Source organism: Carassius gibelio, chromosome A11, assembly GCF_023724105.1.
Source record: "Carassius gibelio isolate Cgi1373 ecotype wild population from Czech Republic chromosome A11, carGib1.2-hapl.c, whole genome shotgun sequence".
NCBI classification, from domain to species: domain Eukaryota; kingdom Metazoa; phylum Chordata; class Actinopteri; order Cypriniformes; family Cyprinidae; genus Carassius; species Carassius gibelio.
Genome location: NC_068381.1, coordinates 19,077,086 through 19,094,134, shown reverse-complemented (window position 1 = coordinate 19,094,134; position 17,049 = coordinate 19,077,086). Strand labels below are relative to the sequence as shown.

General features: G+C 36.4%; 1 protein-coding gene across 1 annotated transcript; it reads right to left on the bottom strand.

The window, feature by feature from the left end:
- Window positions 1–1,481: 1,481 nt before the first annotated feature.
- Window positions 1,482–16,229, bottom strand: LOC128022590 (inter-alpha-trypsin inhibitor heavy chain H3). Its single transcript, XM_052610298.1, has 22 exons — window positions 16,060–16,229; window positions 14,980–15,012; window positions 14,744–14,767; window positions 11,723–11,877; window positions 11,475–11,579; window positions 11,220–11,382; window positions 10,443–10,553; window positions 10,158–10,286; window positions 9,864–9,980; window positions 9,601–9,769; window positions 9,208–9,333; window positions 8,776–8,957; window positions 7,820–8,008; window positions 7,318–7,457; window positions 6,686–6,843; window positions 6,543–6,569; window positions 6,368–6,424; window positions 6,157–6,270; window positions 5,104–5,305; window positions 4,805–4,977; window positions 2,131–2,242; window positions 1,482–2,051 (listed from the first exon to the last, which is right to left on the bottom strand). The coding sequence occupies exons 1-22, from the start codon at window positions 16,153–16,155 to the stop codon at window positions 1,913–1,915; spliced, it is 2,721 nt and encodes a 906-aa protein (XP_052466258.1). The 5' UTR covers window positions 16,156–16,229; the 3' UTR covers window positions 1,482–1,912.
- Window positions 16,230–17,049: the final 820 nt, after the last annotated feature.

Genomic DNA, 17,049 nt, shown 5'->3' with positions numbered 1-17,049 from the left:
TCCTGTCCAGGTATGAGTTAAGTGGGCATTTTTTAGGCCACCTTTTCTTGACCCTTCCTCAACTTGAGGTGAGTAGTGCAGTCCCTGAATAGTGCTGCTCAGTCGCACAGGGGTCTGCTGAGAACAGCTGCTACTCAACCCCAGCTGTTAGTGACCAATTCCCTGTGCCACTGACGTGCAGGGCTCTGACTAAGAGCTCCCAGCCTATTCAAACCTGCCCCCGTCCTCAGACACCCCATCGCCGCCAGACTTCAACCAGATGCAGATCCAGGTAATATTCACCATGGTCAGAGGTGGAAACCTGCGCATGTCATTTTTAAAGTGCTCTCTGGGGTGCGCTCTCTCCAGTAGCATCTTCACATTGATGAGGTAAGTCTGGTAGCATGGGTAAGCCCAGGACGACCAGCTCCCCATCCTGGCTGCAGGAGGCTGCTGGGATCTAGCTCTGTTTAGGCCCGCCTATTGCGCACCGCCAGCGCATTGCTTTTCTGTTGGGGTGTGCTCCGTTAGCCTTGCCACGAGAGGCTTACCCACAAGTCAGTGGGGCTATTTACCCATAGCTGGGGCAGTGGTTGACGGGCGTCAGGGCATGTCCACCGTGTGGTGGGCCTGCACACCACATCTCTGGGGCCCACTGCTGCTCCGAGATCCCCTGCAGTTCAGCCTGGGACTGTGAGGTACCCAGTTACCATGTGTGGCCACGAGGAGACACTGCAAAAGTCTTGGTGGTGGAGAGGCTGTTTACTGGCGGAGGAGACTTATGCACTCGGCTCCTCTTTTCACCCCTATAAGGGGGCTAGCCAGTGGCGGTAGCTAAAAAGCAGAAAGTTGCAAGCAGCGTGCAGCATACAGCATGCACTAACTACAAACACCTCCAACTCCACACTACTGCACTAGACGCTTCACACACACCCTGTGCCAGGAAAGCACACACACACACACACTTTATTCAGTAAGGTGTCAGTGACAGCATCTGCGCTCTGGGCTGCCTGTTCAAAGAATTCAAGAACTCTGTTCTGGATGACCTGCTCAGGAGTACAGAATCTCATGGAGATCGGAATGTTTTCACATTTCCTTTATTAGAGGCATCTGTTGCAATGGAAAAGAATATGTCTTTTGACTCAAGGCTCTGTGAGAAGTCAGATGCGAGGGGTGCCAGGATGTTTGTGACCAGTGCTTCAGCATTTGTGCGACCGCAGGTGAAGAGTTTAGCTATAGCCGAATCACAGTACCGAGTACAGAGTACTCAGCAGCAGCTATTTTATTATACTGTTATAAATGTATATCTGCGATCTCATGTTTTTAAGTTTCAAGCAGTGTTGTCACTGATATTCAATACCATTTCAAAAAAAAAAAAAAAAATTTAACAATATTTCCTCATATATCCTCATGTCTGATAGCTCTGAGGGGGATTATATAATAATAACAATAATTTTTCCGAGACTAAGAAATATATCACTATTGTAATAAAACAAATAGTATTTCAGAATTACTATATTATTTATTTGACAATATGTAGTCAAATTACAATACTTATAATACTTCACTTGCAATACTTTCAAGTTTACAAATGCTTCTCGTTACAAATCTAGTGCAATGCGTTAATCATCTCTCCACAAAATGTTGGAAATTCTGGAAATGTGAAAATAAAGCATAAGTGGCGCACATTGAAAATGCGTTAAACTCAGAACTGTTAACCGAGCTGCTCTGAGACACTACTGATGTATTTCTACTGCACACAATGAGTATAGATAACTTTTTAATATTTCAGTATTGAAAAATCTATTTAGAAAAAGCTATTGGCCTGATCATTTTGATGATGACAATGACATGTTTTCATGTCTTAATCTTTCTCTTATTATCTGTTTGACTAGAGCTGTCGGTCATTGTTTTGTCTGGCTTTGGCTCATAGTTAGATTGTCTTGAAGAGACCAGAGACGATGTAGTCTGTGTGAACTCCATCAAGCAGTCCGGTGCCATTATTATGAATGAACCAACATGGCACTTTTTCTCCGTTCTTTACATCCTGTCTGAAATCTTTCTGCAAACCCCTTTAGACACAGAATAACACAGTATTAAGGTAACATTGACCTTTCATGTACAAACTAGCAAACAGTGTATTTAATTCACCTGGTAACTACAAGCTCTTGTCCCTTCACAAACATAATAGCATCTGGTTTGTTTGGATCCTTTCCTGGAAACGGTTCACTCACTTCAAAGTCCAATCCATGGTAGAACTGACCTAAAGAGACGTGAGCACAGTTCAGAGCACAACCATCACTGACTGTTTCTTGACAATTCTCTCTAAAAGCAATTATGTCTGACTCCTTAAATGCTGACAGCATAACCACAAAAATGTTTCCAATTGTCCATCCTTTGGGTTATAATGAGATGCTTTGACCATGTTTGTCAGTGTTAAAATACTCACTGTTCCAGTTGCCACTTGATGTAAACAAATTTTGAAATGATTTTAATGTGAAAAAAAAAAAGATTTTCTGTTTAGTTACAGTTGTGTTCAAAATTATTCAATGACTTGCAAGACAATTTGCTGTGGAGGATAACATTTTATGAAATCAATTTAACAAAGGCATCAGTAAAGTATTAGAGAAAGTTTGTTAATACACTTTTGAGTGATTCTGAGAATGGAACATTGATGAATCATGATAAAATTTGAATTGGCTCTAAACATTCATGTTCAAAATTATTCAACCCCCTTTGTGCAGAATCTTTTATTCTTTAAAATCATCAATAAACGTTGTCTGTAAATGTTTAGAAGCTTCTGTCACCTCTCTACTACAGTTTTGGCCCATTCCACACCTGAAAAAGCTTTCAGATCACTGATAATCTTTGGTTTTCACATTGCCACTTCTTTCTTCAAATTCATACAGATATTTGAAATGAGAATTAAGCCTGGAGACTGAACAGGTCACTCAAGTACATTCTATGACTGATCCCTGAACCAAGCAGTAGTAGATTTGGATGTGTACTTTGGTATGACTGGCCTGCAGGAAAGTCCATTGATCATCAGCTTCAGTTTTTGCACCAAAGGCATCACAATTCTCATCAAAATGGCCTGACACTTTAAAGAATACATGATGACCTTCATACAGTCATGATTTCCACTTCCTTCTACAGTAAATGGAGATGGTGTTCTTCTGCTTATGAGCTTTGCCTTTTTTGCAGCAGACATACCGCTGATCCATGGGTCCAAAAAGTTCCAGTTTGGTCACATCACTCCATATAACAATCCTCCAGAGCTCCACAAGTCTACACAAATGAATTTGATCAAGTTCAAGTTGGCTTTTTGTTCTTCTTGATCAAGAGTGGTATTCATTGAGATGTCTCAACATGAAGGCCATACTTGTCTATAGTGTTCTTCTTACACACTGCATTGAAAATGTTTTCCTCCTTTCATCGGGTCATCTTGCAAGTCTTTGGCTGTACATTGCAGGTTTTTTCTCAGTTGCTCTGATTAAACATTTTATGATATTGTGCTTTTTCTTCCACACCCTCAAAAGTTTTCTGGTAAAACACACTTAAAGCTAAGAAATAAAGCTGAGCACTGTGTCTCTAGGAACTTTCAATGTCTTGGAAATCATCATATAGCCTTAGCCTTTCTAAAGTAATACAATATTTCTTCTCTTTTGCTTTTGTGAGATCTCTGTTGACATTTTTGCTACTCAACTTCAACACATGCATGGGCCAAACTGTATGTGTAACAGCTCAGGCTAATTCTGTTTTTAATAGAGTTTCTAAAGGCTTAATTGTGTTTTGAAACTGTTTTATTCCCCACCATGCAAATAAGTGATTTAAAAACAGCAATGTTGAATAGGGGTTGAATAATTATGACATAGCAGTATTATAAAACAATCTTATAACTCAAATATATTACATTATATATTGACAATATCACTTTTAATATGCCAGTGAACTGTTATAGATGCAATTATTATTATATCCTGGATCTTCAGAAAACCTTGTATTTGTAAAGTACTGCATTCTTTAGGGGGTTGAATAATTCTGAACACAACTGTATATCCAATTTTATAGATTTTTTGCCATGATAACCAAACCCTAGACCACCATCACTCCTAAAACAAACTGTAAAACTTCTGATTAAGAAATATACTCATACAGTATAATAAACAATTTTTAACAGAATAAACAATGAAAGTATTTTTATAAAAGTATAAGCTTCCCATTTTTTTTCAATCCTCCACAAACTGTCCCCATTCAATATCCAATGTTAATACCTCACTGTAAAATTATTTTTTGCTTTTTGTTTTTATAGGAGAGCAGGCACTGGAAGAATTGACATAATTTTTGTGGTTATTAATGTTATACCACAATAGTTAGAGCTTAACTTGAACTGAACATGGAATATTCCTTAAACCCTGGGCCGAAAAATTTAGTTTGAATTTGTTTACTTCAGCAGAATGGGATTATACTTGGTGACTTTTTCTGTATTAGCTATATAAGCACAAACAAATCATGGAAATGATTCGGACATGATTAAGGGTCGAAAAATAAAAAAAGAATCACTTGGTACCTTCGCGGCCAAAAATTACTGTGGAAAAAATAGCTCATACAATTTTTATAAATATTGCATAGTATCATTAAATCCTGTCAAAAATTCTAATTAATAATCCAAAATATAATTTAACAAAATCATATAAAAAAAGAAGTTGCATTTCAAGGCTCATGTCATGTTTGACTGCGAAGGTACCAAGTGTGACCGAAAAATGAACAGGCTCAGAGGGGTAACATGTCAAATATACTGTGGGAAGTTCTTTAGATATTTTACCAAGCAGGCCATGGACATTGCTTGAAAAGAGGTGACTGTCCAAGGTGTAGAACCCGAGGTAGTCTTGATGATACGGGTGCTTCTGCCAGACTTTGTGCAGGATAATAAGAAACTTGACTGAGTTCCTAAGGGTCACTGTTAAACTGCGATCTTTGATCACCTGCAGATCCATGCTGGAGAAAGAAGGAAAAAATTCTGTCAGGAGTCTTTCCCCTGCTTCCTTACGAAGGGCACACATTTCTGTTAGCTCACAATGACTCAATATGATTCAAATGAGAAGATGATATCCTGCATCTTACTTGGGACCTTTAACTGTGGCAGTATCAGTCCAGAAGAATTTAGCCTGTTTTCCCTTTTCAGACACTGAGATCTCCTTTGTGCTTACCATCAATCTGATACCAAACTTCTCATGAACAATCCCAAAGCGGCCAAAATAGGTTTGCACCTTGGTTCCTGGGATGACTTTCTTATCTCCAATGGTTTGGCCATTGACCACAATTCCTGTGGGGCACCAAGAAACCAAATATAATCCCTAGAACTGTTGACATTGTGGATAAGTGTGATTTAAAATATTATTTTAAGTATTTATAAGCCATTTATAAGCTCAGTTCAGGCCAACATTCCACCATTCATAAGTTCTTGTTTCAGTAGAAATGGGAAAAATATTTTATATCTGATCTACTATTTAAGCTTTTTCTTCTCCTTCTTCACCTTCTAAGACTAAAGAGATCTGCTCCTAGAGTTTTCAAGCTATCAGACCTTATGGTTTACCTGAACAAGATGATCAAAGCTGCAAAAAATCCCACTACTTTTCATACCCACACCCCCGGTTTCACATATTTTTATATATTAACATGTAATATTATAAGTTTATTATAATATTAACATGTTAAATCATGCTAGCAAAATGCTCAATCATGTTAAAACATATTTGCAATGTGTTAAATCATGGTAGCAGCATACTAAAACATGGTAACAGCGTGGTAAATCATGCTAAAATATTAAAACGTTGGCAATGTGCAAAATCATTCTAGCAACATGCTAAAATATGCATGTAAATCAAGCTAGCAACATGCTAAAATGTGTTAGCAACATCTTAAAATTTATTTATTTAGTTATTTTAGCAATGTGCTAATCTTTGAAGTTGAAGCTTCTCAAAATTATCTCAAACTTTTAAACAAAGTTTGTTTACAAACATTACTCCTCTTGTTAAGTCTATCATCTTGTTTGGTTTAAAGAATCTACAATGTCAGGAGGGGCAACCTTAATTTCATGTCAACCTGTGTTCTTGTGAAGCCATGGCTCGCTGAATGCCTCTGGACTTTTCTGATAAAATAGAAAATTGTTCTCACCTGTAAGTGAGTCTCTAACAAGGTTGAAGATGGTACCAGGTTTGTCATCAATGTTGAAGCACAGAGCATCATTTTTTTCTGGCAGCTCAATGATGAAGTGTGGATCTCCATCAACTGTTACATTAGAAAATTGTAAGAACATCAGTGCTGATGTGACTTATAAAGCATTACCTACATTTCACATTGCCAGTGCATAAATTTTTACATTTACCATAATATGTGGGTACATAGGTCCTGACAGGGTAGCTGGCTGGAACAGCTGTGTAACCTGTAAATAAGACAGAGATTAACTAACATAAATGCTCCAAAAAAGTCAATTTGGTTTGACAATGTCATATGAAATAAAAAGTATATTAAACTCATTATGTTTTTAAGTAGTGACTTACCATATCTTTGAGATTTTCCTCGTTCCTCTGTGTATCAATGTTGAGAAAAGAGTGAGTGTCATATAACCAGTTAAACATATAGTTACAGATTCATGGAGAACACTGTCACAACTTCTGCTTGTTATTTGACAGTTTAGTCATACCTTCAGTCAGTTTGTCAGCAATAAACATGCCTTTTTTGGTCTCATCTTCAGGTTTAGTGACGACCATGGAGGTAAGCGGTGTAACAAAATTGTACTTTAATGAAAGGCTCAGAGCTTCTTCAGTGGCATTTCCTTTCTCCTCTGGTGTACCCTTGTTTCTGTAAGATAATATTTTTGTATTATAATTGGATTTGATTCAAATCTTCAAATCTTCTGCTTAAAAGATTCTGCTTTCCATTGATGTATGGTTTGTTAGGATCAGACAATATTTGGCCGAGATACAACTATTTGAAAATCTGGAATCTGAGGGTGCAACATATCAAAATATTGAGAAAATCCCCTTTAAAACTGTCCAAATGAATTCTTAGCAATACTTATTACTGATCAAAAAATAACTTTTGATATATTTATGGTAGGAAATTTACAAAATATCTTCATGGAACATGATCTTTACTTAATATCCTAATGATTTTTGACATGAAATAAAAATCAATAATGACCCATACAATGTTATTTTGGCTATTGCTAAAACTATACCCCAGCGACTTAAGACTGGTTTTGTGGTCCAGGATCACATTTATCCTTTATAGTTTAAGGTTAATGTGCTAAAGATCACGCTTTTTCAAACAGACTTCTTATCCAAGAGCTCCTGGATGGTCAGATATGCCCAGAGACGCTCAGTAAAGTCCCCAAAGATATACTCTTCATCAGGAAATATGGTTTCCCACTTCTGAGTACTTGCTTGACCTTTCAGCTCAAAGTTATTTTCGAACTGTTGCAAAACAAAAAAGTCAAATTAGTTTTACAAGTCCCCAATAAATAATGACGTAAATTCACTGAGAATATTATCACACAACCCAACGATATTAATGAGGCTACGATCTATGGATTCATTGGTGATTTCATTTTTCTATTATACTATCCATTTTAGGATATAGGAATAGGAATTACACATTCCTTCCAAATTATTTGTAAGCCTAAAAGCATTTTATAATTTTTTTTACTTTTTTCCCTGACAAGGACATGCTTTTATGCTCACATACATTGAATCACCAATGTCCACATTCATAATCGGTTTTAAAAACTGCCACTATGAACTATGCACATGTGTGAAAGGATAGAATATTTACTCACCCCTTGTGCGAACACTTCAATTGCAAAGTTGTCTATTTCATTTAAGTCATTAAGTCGGCCAGCCACCATGATCTCAGAGCCGTTGTATAGCTGTTTAAAATGGCTTCTTGTCAGCGAGTTGACCGTGTTGTCCGGATAGTGAAAATGCACATCTGAGAGTAGAGGACTGGACACTTCTTCATAAAATCCCTTGGTAACAAATTATTAGCAAACCATTAACAGTAGTTTCTTGAAAGTCAGCTTTGCTGATAAGGTCAGCATCTTATCAACATTTAAAGTGTCATCACAATTGCACTAGACTGAAACTAGAGTTGGGTATCGATGCACATTTCTCAATTCCATTCCAATTTTGATTTGATTTGAATCTACCTAGTTTTATTTGGAAGCTTGTTTCTACCATGGGTAAAAAAAAAAATGTTTAGACTTTTTTTCTCGCAATTGTGAAGAAAAAGTTGTGAGATGTTAACTCGCAATTTGAATTTGAGAACTTTTGTCCTTCGAATTGTGAGAAAAGAGTTATAATTATTTTTGTTAGTTTTTATTTTTATCCCACGGCTGAAACAGGCTTCTATATATTTGTCCATTTTGTAATTCTCTGTCAGCTATTTTATTAATTATTAAGGAACCCTCTTATTTGGTATATTACTAAATAATAAAACATGAATTTGAAAAAAATAAAATAAATAACAACAGGGTCCAAACTGTGCAGTTCAAAGGATATTTATTTAACAGATAAAACATTACCAAAAAATATATATATTTACATTATTAATATATATTTAGTTGTAGTAATAATATAATGGTTGTTATATATTAAAATATTTTGTAACAAAGTATCGATAAAATTAAATATCTTAAAATTCTGAAAAACTGACGTTGAGATTGAATGAAGATGTAGCTATAATTGGGGAAAAATGACTTTTTTTTATATTACAAGGAATCAATATTTTGGCTACCTTTAGCTGAAGTGGAGCATCTGAGTCCTCATAAATTCTGCGAACCAGGCCATTGTTCTGCTTGCTCAAAGTATCCAGAAATCCATAGTTTGCATCATTACCGAAGGCCAAACTAAACAGAGTGATATTCCCATCAATGGCGTCACGAATACTCTCTTGGATTTGAGGAAGAGTTCTGGGATCTAAAAATGAATAGGATATATTATTTCACCACAGAAACAATAAAAAGTACTACAGCCATAAATAACTGATTGATTCATCTTGTCTACTCTTGAGCTAAACCTCAGGGCTCTCTCTGGTGTTCTTTGATAAGATAATGGAGATGACACTAGGGCTGTTTCCTGTATGTTTCTTTAGGGCTACTCCTAGGCAAAGTTGTTCCTCAAGTAAAATCATGAAGCAGTAAGGTTGTCGGTATGTGCATATACATACAATTATTTGGTTCCCCATCAGTCAGCAAAATGATCATCAGTACCATGTCCTTTGAGGCTGTACTGTTACGCTGCTCTTCATACAACATCTTCACACCATGGATGACAGCATCATGCAATTCAGTACCTGAGGCAAAAACAATTTGTACTTGATTATTGATAAATTATAATTAAAAAAAAGATGAGTCATAACTTTATAGTAAACATGTTTTGTTTGCTTAATGTAAACTACATTGAGTGGATTTAGCAGGGCTTATTGCATGGGCAGCTTTTTTTTAACACTCAGTGTGCCCCTTAGTCCCTCTGCCTCTTTTTAGAATGTTTCCACGTGGACTGCATACAATTATTCATTTAAAATCTGTTCAGTGATAACTTCCTTCATATTCACACTTACTACCAATAACTTCAATTGTTTTGACATATTCCTGGGCTGCTTTGATATTTTCCTTTGTTGCTTTGCTTAAATGTGGCTTCCATACAACAAAGGTGGTTGAAAATACGATGATGGCAAAGTAGTCCTCCTCTGGGAGGTCGCCAAGAATGGTCACCAGAGCCTCCTTAGTCTAATTTAAACAACAAACACAGACAAGTGTCCAAGTGGCTGACAATTTAAAACTGAAAGCAGTCTTTTCTCATTTAACAGACGTCATGACTCACCTGTGACATTTTCTTTCCCACCATAGAGTAGCTGTTGTCTATCACAAAAACAACCATCTTTGGTACTTTTGGAAGATTAGCCGGTGCGAAAAAATGCACAAAGTATCCGTTCACAATCTGTAGATGATAAAGATATAAATTATGGCTTCATAGTTTATTTGCATATATTGGAAAATTCAAGCGTTAACATATCAGAGCTTATGTGTTAAACAGCAGGCCACAGAACAGGATTCTTTTCATTTGTCCATTTTACGCTATTTCTTGTGTGTCTTTATCATCCAAATGATGTCTGACCTGGATATCACCGATGTCATGAGCACGGTTGACATCATACTTAATGAAGAAATCTCCATCGATGAGTGTCCCATCACACTCGGTGCATTTCCTCTGTTGATCCAGTGTTGGAGAGAAGGACACATGGGCCTGAACAAATGGATCAAATTATTATCATTATCATTATCAACATTATTATTGTCTAATGGAGATCCTTCTTTGTTACTAGCTTTATTAAGTATAATGCTAATGATATGTACTGGTATAAATTGGTATCCATCCATGCAAAGGTATTTGAATCATCACCTTTTTTTCAGTGACCGTTTTCTCCACTAGAGGGAACAGTTCATTGGTGATGAATGTACCGTATGCATCCAAAAATGCAATTCCCTGAGGCTCATAAATATCTGCTACAATCTGTGGATTGGAGGAATAACGTGTCCATGAACGGTGCACATTTTTACATTTTGAAAGAAATAGTTCATTCAAAAATGAAAATTTGCAGAAACACGCTCATCCTCAGACCAGTATATTTCTTGATCAGAACAGATTTGGAGAAATTCAGCACTACATCACTTGTTCACCAATAGATCCTCTGCAGTGAATGGGTGCCGTTAGAATTAGAGTCAAAATAGGCGAAACATCACAATAATCAACTCGATTCCAGTGAAGCTGCATGTTTCTAATAATAAATCCATCAAGACATTTTTAACTTCAAACCATTGCTTCTGGCTAAAATATGAGTCTTCTATACATAATATTGCTTTCTCAAGTGTTTCAGCTCTTTGAACTATTGTTCTGACGGCACCCATTCACCGCAGACGATCCAATGGTGAACAAATGATGTAATACTGAATTATTCCAAATTTGTTCAGGTAAACAAACAAACTCATCTACATCTTGGGTGACCTGATGGTGAGTAAATTGTTCATTTTTGGGGGAACTATACCCCAGTTTAAATTTTTATGTAAAAATGTAAAACACCACCACCCTTAGTCTTTCACCTTTTTGCAGTACACTAAGATTATACCATGTGGCTTCTCAATTATGATGTTATAAAATCTGTTGTGCTTTATAATAAACCTCAAAGTGCTGGACCAGCTGTTTGGGTTTGACTCTGATCATGAGCTCATATTTGCCAAAATTTCGTCGAAGAAGTTCTTCATGGGTGAGAATAAAAATCACACTGCTGTCTGCTGCGACATTCACAGAAACAGAAAACATCTCCATTTTTCGACCTGAAGCCCTGGAAGACCACAACATAAGTTACACAGTAGTATATTAGGAACAAGCATTTTAAAGTTCAGGATGACTTCCTGTTTGTTTTCCTCTTCTCACTTGACTAAACCAGCAGTCTGGCCAGATGACACAGCCTTCTGATACTGCTCCTTGGCCTTCTCTTTTTCCTTCACCACACCTGTGTATGTCTTGCCATCAATCTCCCTGAAAATCCAAAAACTGTGTCAGCACACATTTCAATAATTTCCCGAACTGCAAACATATATTAAACTGAAAAGCAATGGCTTCTTTTGGCTCATGCTGAGTTCCTCTGATCTGAAACTAAATCAGATGGAAAAAGGACTGACATGCTGAAGTTGGTGATGAAGGAGGTCTTGGGCAACTCCACCTCAAAGGACACTTCCTGTGAGATGTTGGCCTTATTGAGAGCTTTAGTGGTCATGACAGTGTGGGCGAAACGTGACGTCACCTTACAGTCCACCTTTATGCTCTGCACCTCTATCTGAAAGACAGAAGGAAAAAACACAGAGGCAAATAAAGAGTGATAGAGTTGTCACTTATCAAGTGCTACCTAACTAATATATTGTAACATAAGAAATTGCCTAAAAAAAAGTGCCTTAGACTGCAGTAATTTCAGGACAAAGGCTGAACTTGGGTCATCGGATGCTACATGCATAGTTGTTTGAACTGAAATGTGTGTTGGCGGTGTGTACACACAACCCTATGATGATAAAAATCTTCCCAGTGTTATTATTTTTTTTTTTATCTACTAAAATCTTTGCCCCTTTCTCAAATCGAGCCGATCTCAGATGCCGGTCTTTGTGACATCACACTGTGTGCAAAATCATCCAAAATAAGACCATTTATAGGGGCATTCACTATAAACATAATTTATCAGTTAGGAGATTTATAACGAGTGGTTCACATTATTACAGCAAAGCGCATTATTACAGTAATAAGCCTCTGCAATGAAGCAGCTTAATGCTATTAAATTAAAGACGATGATCCCCAAAAAAATTAACAAAGTAAGTAACAAACTTTAATGGGCATAATTAAGTGTTAAAATAACTGAAGGATATACAGTCAAAAATTTATTCAGAGATCAGATTTTTTTTTTTTTTTTTTTTACTAGTGGCTGCAGGACACTATAGTTAATTTATGTGAGTGAGGATAGCAAAAAAAAAAAGTGAACTGTGACAAATTATATCCAAACATTCTTCATAGTAGTAAAACTGATACAAATTTGGGACCAAAAATTATTCAGACCCGAGTCTGGGAAACAAATTGATGTTGCAGGTTTGCAAGGATTGAAATCCTTTACATATCCCTCTATCAAAGTTATCTAACATTATCAAGATGATTTTGTTCTGACACAGTTTAACTCATGAGTTCATATTTTATTTACCATCTTCTAAAGTATAGAGCAGTGTTTCCCAATCCTGGTCCTGGAGAACCCTTGGAGCCTTCACTAATGAGCTGATGAGCTGATCAGGTGTGTTTGAATAGGGAGACATTAAAAATGTGCAGTGTTCTCCAGGTTCCAGGATTGGGAACCACTGCTATAGAGGATTAACTGTGATAATCTGAGAAAACTGTATCTATTTAATAAATTAAGTCAACCAACTAATATTACACATACTCTTTTGGTTTCTGTACCCAGTATCTTAAATTTTTTTTAAAATGCAATATAAATATCTGTATCGGTACTCGGTAACAAAAGTAACAAAAATAAAAGTATTGGTATCGGGCGAGCACTGGAAAAAGTGGTATCGGTGCATCCCTACATTAGACCTGCCCTGAGTAAGCTGTCATCAGTCCACCATTGTTTCACCACGGGAGCAAATGTAGACAAGAATGACTCCTAAGCAATTGAGGTGTTCTGTTGTTGCATGAAATAATGAACATAGCAGACGTCCTTAACTCCAGAAATTTTAACCAAACTATGTTACAGACTTTTCATTAAGACCCTAAAGAATCATATCAACTTCTGGAAAATGAGCATCCGATGACCCTTTTAAGGTCAGTGTCAGCTACATTACAGAAGATATGTTAAACAACCTATATTACAAATTATATTTTTACTCATGTAGATTGTTATTATTAATTAAAATAAAATCCATTTAAATTAATAATTAATCAATTATACAACAGTCTTTTTTAAAGGGGGGGGGGGGGTGTGAAATGCTCGTTTTCACTCAATATCCTGTTAATCTTAAGTACCTATAGAGTAGTACTGCATCCTTCATAACTCCAAAAAGTCCTTATTTTTATTATATTTATAAGAGAAAGATAGTCTGTACCGATTTTTCCCGGAAAAACACGAGCGCCTAGAGGCGTGACGTGTGGGCGGAGCTAAAGAATCACGAGCGCCAGTAGGCTTTTGCGTTGAGAGCATTTGGAAGCTGTGACACAGATCCAGAGGCTGAAATTTAACAAGAGCAAGATACAAGAGTATCTATGTGGTATGTACTGAAACTGTATATATTTGCTTAACGGTTTTGGAAAATGACTAAGTTCCACTTTATGTCGTCTTTTTTTTTTTTTAAGCTGTACATGTGGAAAGTGCAGTTTGATGACAACATCGCATGTTGTTTACTTGATGTGCTTACGCGCTGATAGCTAAGTTAACAACACAGAGATATGTGAAGCAGTTTTACTCACCGCATGCGGTTCCAACACACGATCGTGACCCTTTTTCGTTGGGACTGCATTATCCTTAAGAAATAAACGATGTGCAAATCCCGCGTCAAACTGGGTCTTGTTTGTAAAACAAGCATCTTCGAAATGCAGGGAACAAACAAAAACACTTGCACAACTCCGTTGATGCTCTTTAAAAATAAACTCCATCCACTGGTCCCTTATTGCTGTTTTTCTTTTGGTAATCTGTGCAGGGTTGTCTTGCCCTGGCAACCAAAAACACTCTTCTTTTGTGACTTTTCGCGACGCTCTCGCTCTGATCAGTGAAATGTCTGTGCTCAGCCTCTCTGTGCGCTGCTATACGGTAGCGCGCGCTCTTCCGGCAGAAGTGCCTTAGGACCCATATAAGGAAATTCCGCTCCATTTAACGTCACACGGACCCATACTCGAAAAAAACTTTCCGAAACTTGTGACAAACCGGAAGAGTTTTTTTTTGGAACAAAAATACTCCTTCAAACGTAGAACTTAATTTTTGAAACTTTGTCCATGTTTAGCTTGGGAATCCAACTCTTTAACAGTGTAAAAAACTCAGTATGCATGAAATAGCATTTCACCCCCCCCCCCCCCTTTAAGGGTCAGATCAGGTATAAACAGACCAATAAAACTCCCATTCATTTTAAAATGATCACTTGACAGATAAACTTGTGTAAGATGTAAGAAAGAGTTCCCACCTCAGCACTGCTCACACTTCGCTTCTGTGAGGAGACCATTAGAAAATTAATTTTAGATGGCAACAAAATACAGTGTGTAGATGTAAAAGAGTTTGTTTGCTAAAGCTAACACACAAAATAGCCTATAAGTATGTGTTATGTATTATTATATATAACACCTTTCTATTCCTGAATATAATTTCAGTACTGTAATTTCAGTATTGGCATAGCAAACTTTTAACAACTTTGTTGCATACCTTTAAGAGTCTGGTCGTGCTGGGATGGTTGACCTGGAGGGACATTATAAGACTCATTACTGTATGCAGACACATACACAGATACGTACCTAAAGTGGTGCTTTTGGCCTCTGACTGGATAAGTGCCCTTTTTGTAAGATATTTTTTAATTTTAATATATTTATTTTTTTATTTCAATTTGGCCTGTGGCATACATTCTTAATTATGGTGTATCTGACAACTGCATGCACGTTCTAATTCTGCAAGACTGTACAAGATTAGGTAAAAACCTTCCATTATGCATAACAATAAGTATAAATTTAGTTCTGTTTTGTCCAAACAAAGTAGAAAATTTGTGCTTCCCTGAAACAGTGTTTTTTCGTTCTTCAATAGTGTAGTGTTTTTGAACAAATTAGGTGTTTAATTTATAAAGTCAGTGGTCATTTTCTTTGTTTTTGAATTAATCAGCCTGTTTGGACAGATAGTTTGAATAAATGATTCTGTGTTGTTTTCTCAACATTTCATGTATATATTCAAAATGATATTTAGAACATGAATCTCAACATTATGCAGTTGTAATCGCAATGTAAATCGATTTTCATAAATGTAAGCTACTGATTTCATTTTAATGGTATAACAGCCTCATAGTGTATAGTGTTAATTGGTCTAATTGATTAAAAGTCTAACAGTAAATAACTTTTAGTTTATAAATAGTGTTCTTGCAGCTCAAGTGGTAGAGCATTTTGTTAGCAGGCAAGCAAGCGCAATGTTGGGGGTTCGATTTCCCGGGAACACATAAAAACAGATAGCCTGAATGCACTGTAAGTCGCTTTGGATAAAAGCGTCTGCTAAATGCATACATTTAATTTAATTTTAATTTAAATAATAATGAGAATGGTGCCTTTTTTCACTTGAATACCTGCCTCCAAAATGTATTTGCATGACTCTGACTGTACAGACAAATCTATGATGACTAAACTATGATGGATACTTTCCCATTTTTATCGCTGTATTGACAAATAAGATATGCTTCAGATCATAATGTTAGCCACTTAATTAGTGCAGCAAAACAAAAGTGAACGACAACAAAACTAGACTTACCCATTGCTCATTTCCCTTTGAGATGACCAGGGTCTCAAAAGACCCTGAACAAAAACATACACACCCAAACAAGCAGAATATCCACCCTGCAGACATGGTGCACCATCTGTTCTATCACAGGACACCAGGACTTTTAAACACTCTAAAACCACTGTCTAGACTTTTTTTCCAGGTCAAACAGTTCTTTGAGTGGGAGTAGGGATTTGTGATCTTTGTTCCTAAATCATTGATCGTGTGAGTGATCACTGTGTATGCAGAGCAAATATTTATTTGGGTGGTAATGGGGATTTGTGATCTTTGTTCCTAAATTATTGATTGTATGAATGACCACTGTGTATGGAGAGCATATAGTTATTTGAGTGGTAATGGGGATTTGTGATTATTTGGCTAATTTATTGATCGTATGAGTCCAGTGCTGAACATATACACCAGGGTATTTGTGTGTAGATATTGTGCTTGCTCATGCTAGTGTTTTTTTCCCCTGCATGAGTTACCAAGTGTATGTTGGTCTTTGGAAGTAAAGATGGATGACAGAAACAAAAGGCATGTTTGGACAGCCAGTTTATTTTGTATTTCTTTCTATCTATCTATCTATCTATCTATCTATCTATCTATCTATCTATCTATCTATCTATCTATCTATCTATCTATCTATCTATCTATCTATCTATCTATCTATCTATCTATCTATCTATCTATCTATCTATCTATCTGTGTGTGTAAGTGTATGAGTGTGTGTGTGTGTGTGTGTGTGTGTGTGCGTATTCAGGTGCATCTCAAAAATCTGAATGTCATGGAAAAGTTCTTAATTTTTTAAATTTAATTAGAAAAAGCAAACTTTCTTATATTCTAGATTCATTGCACAAAAACTGAAATATTTCAAGAGTTTGTTGTTTTAATTCTGACTTACAGCTTAGGAAAATAAAACATTCTGTATCAGAAAATGTCAATATTTTTTCAAAGATCAATCAAAAAATATTCAAGATCTTC

Bases quoted from the DNA above. Each gene is read 5' to 3' on its own strand.
- LOC128022590 (XM_052610298.1), bottom strand. From the start codon at position 16,155: ATGTCTGCAGGGTGGATATTCTGCTTGTTTGGGTGTGTATGTTTTTGT. The intron at 14,768-14,979 runs GTATGCAACAAA...GTCTCCTCACAG, and splicing joins GCACGACCAGACTCTTAAAG to AAGCGAAGTGTGAGCAGTGC. The intron at 8,958-9,207 runs GTATGTATATGC...ATTCATTTTTAG, and splicing joins TGATGGGGAACCAAATAATT to ATCCCAGAACTCTTCCTCAA.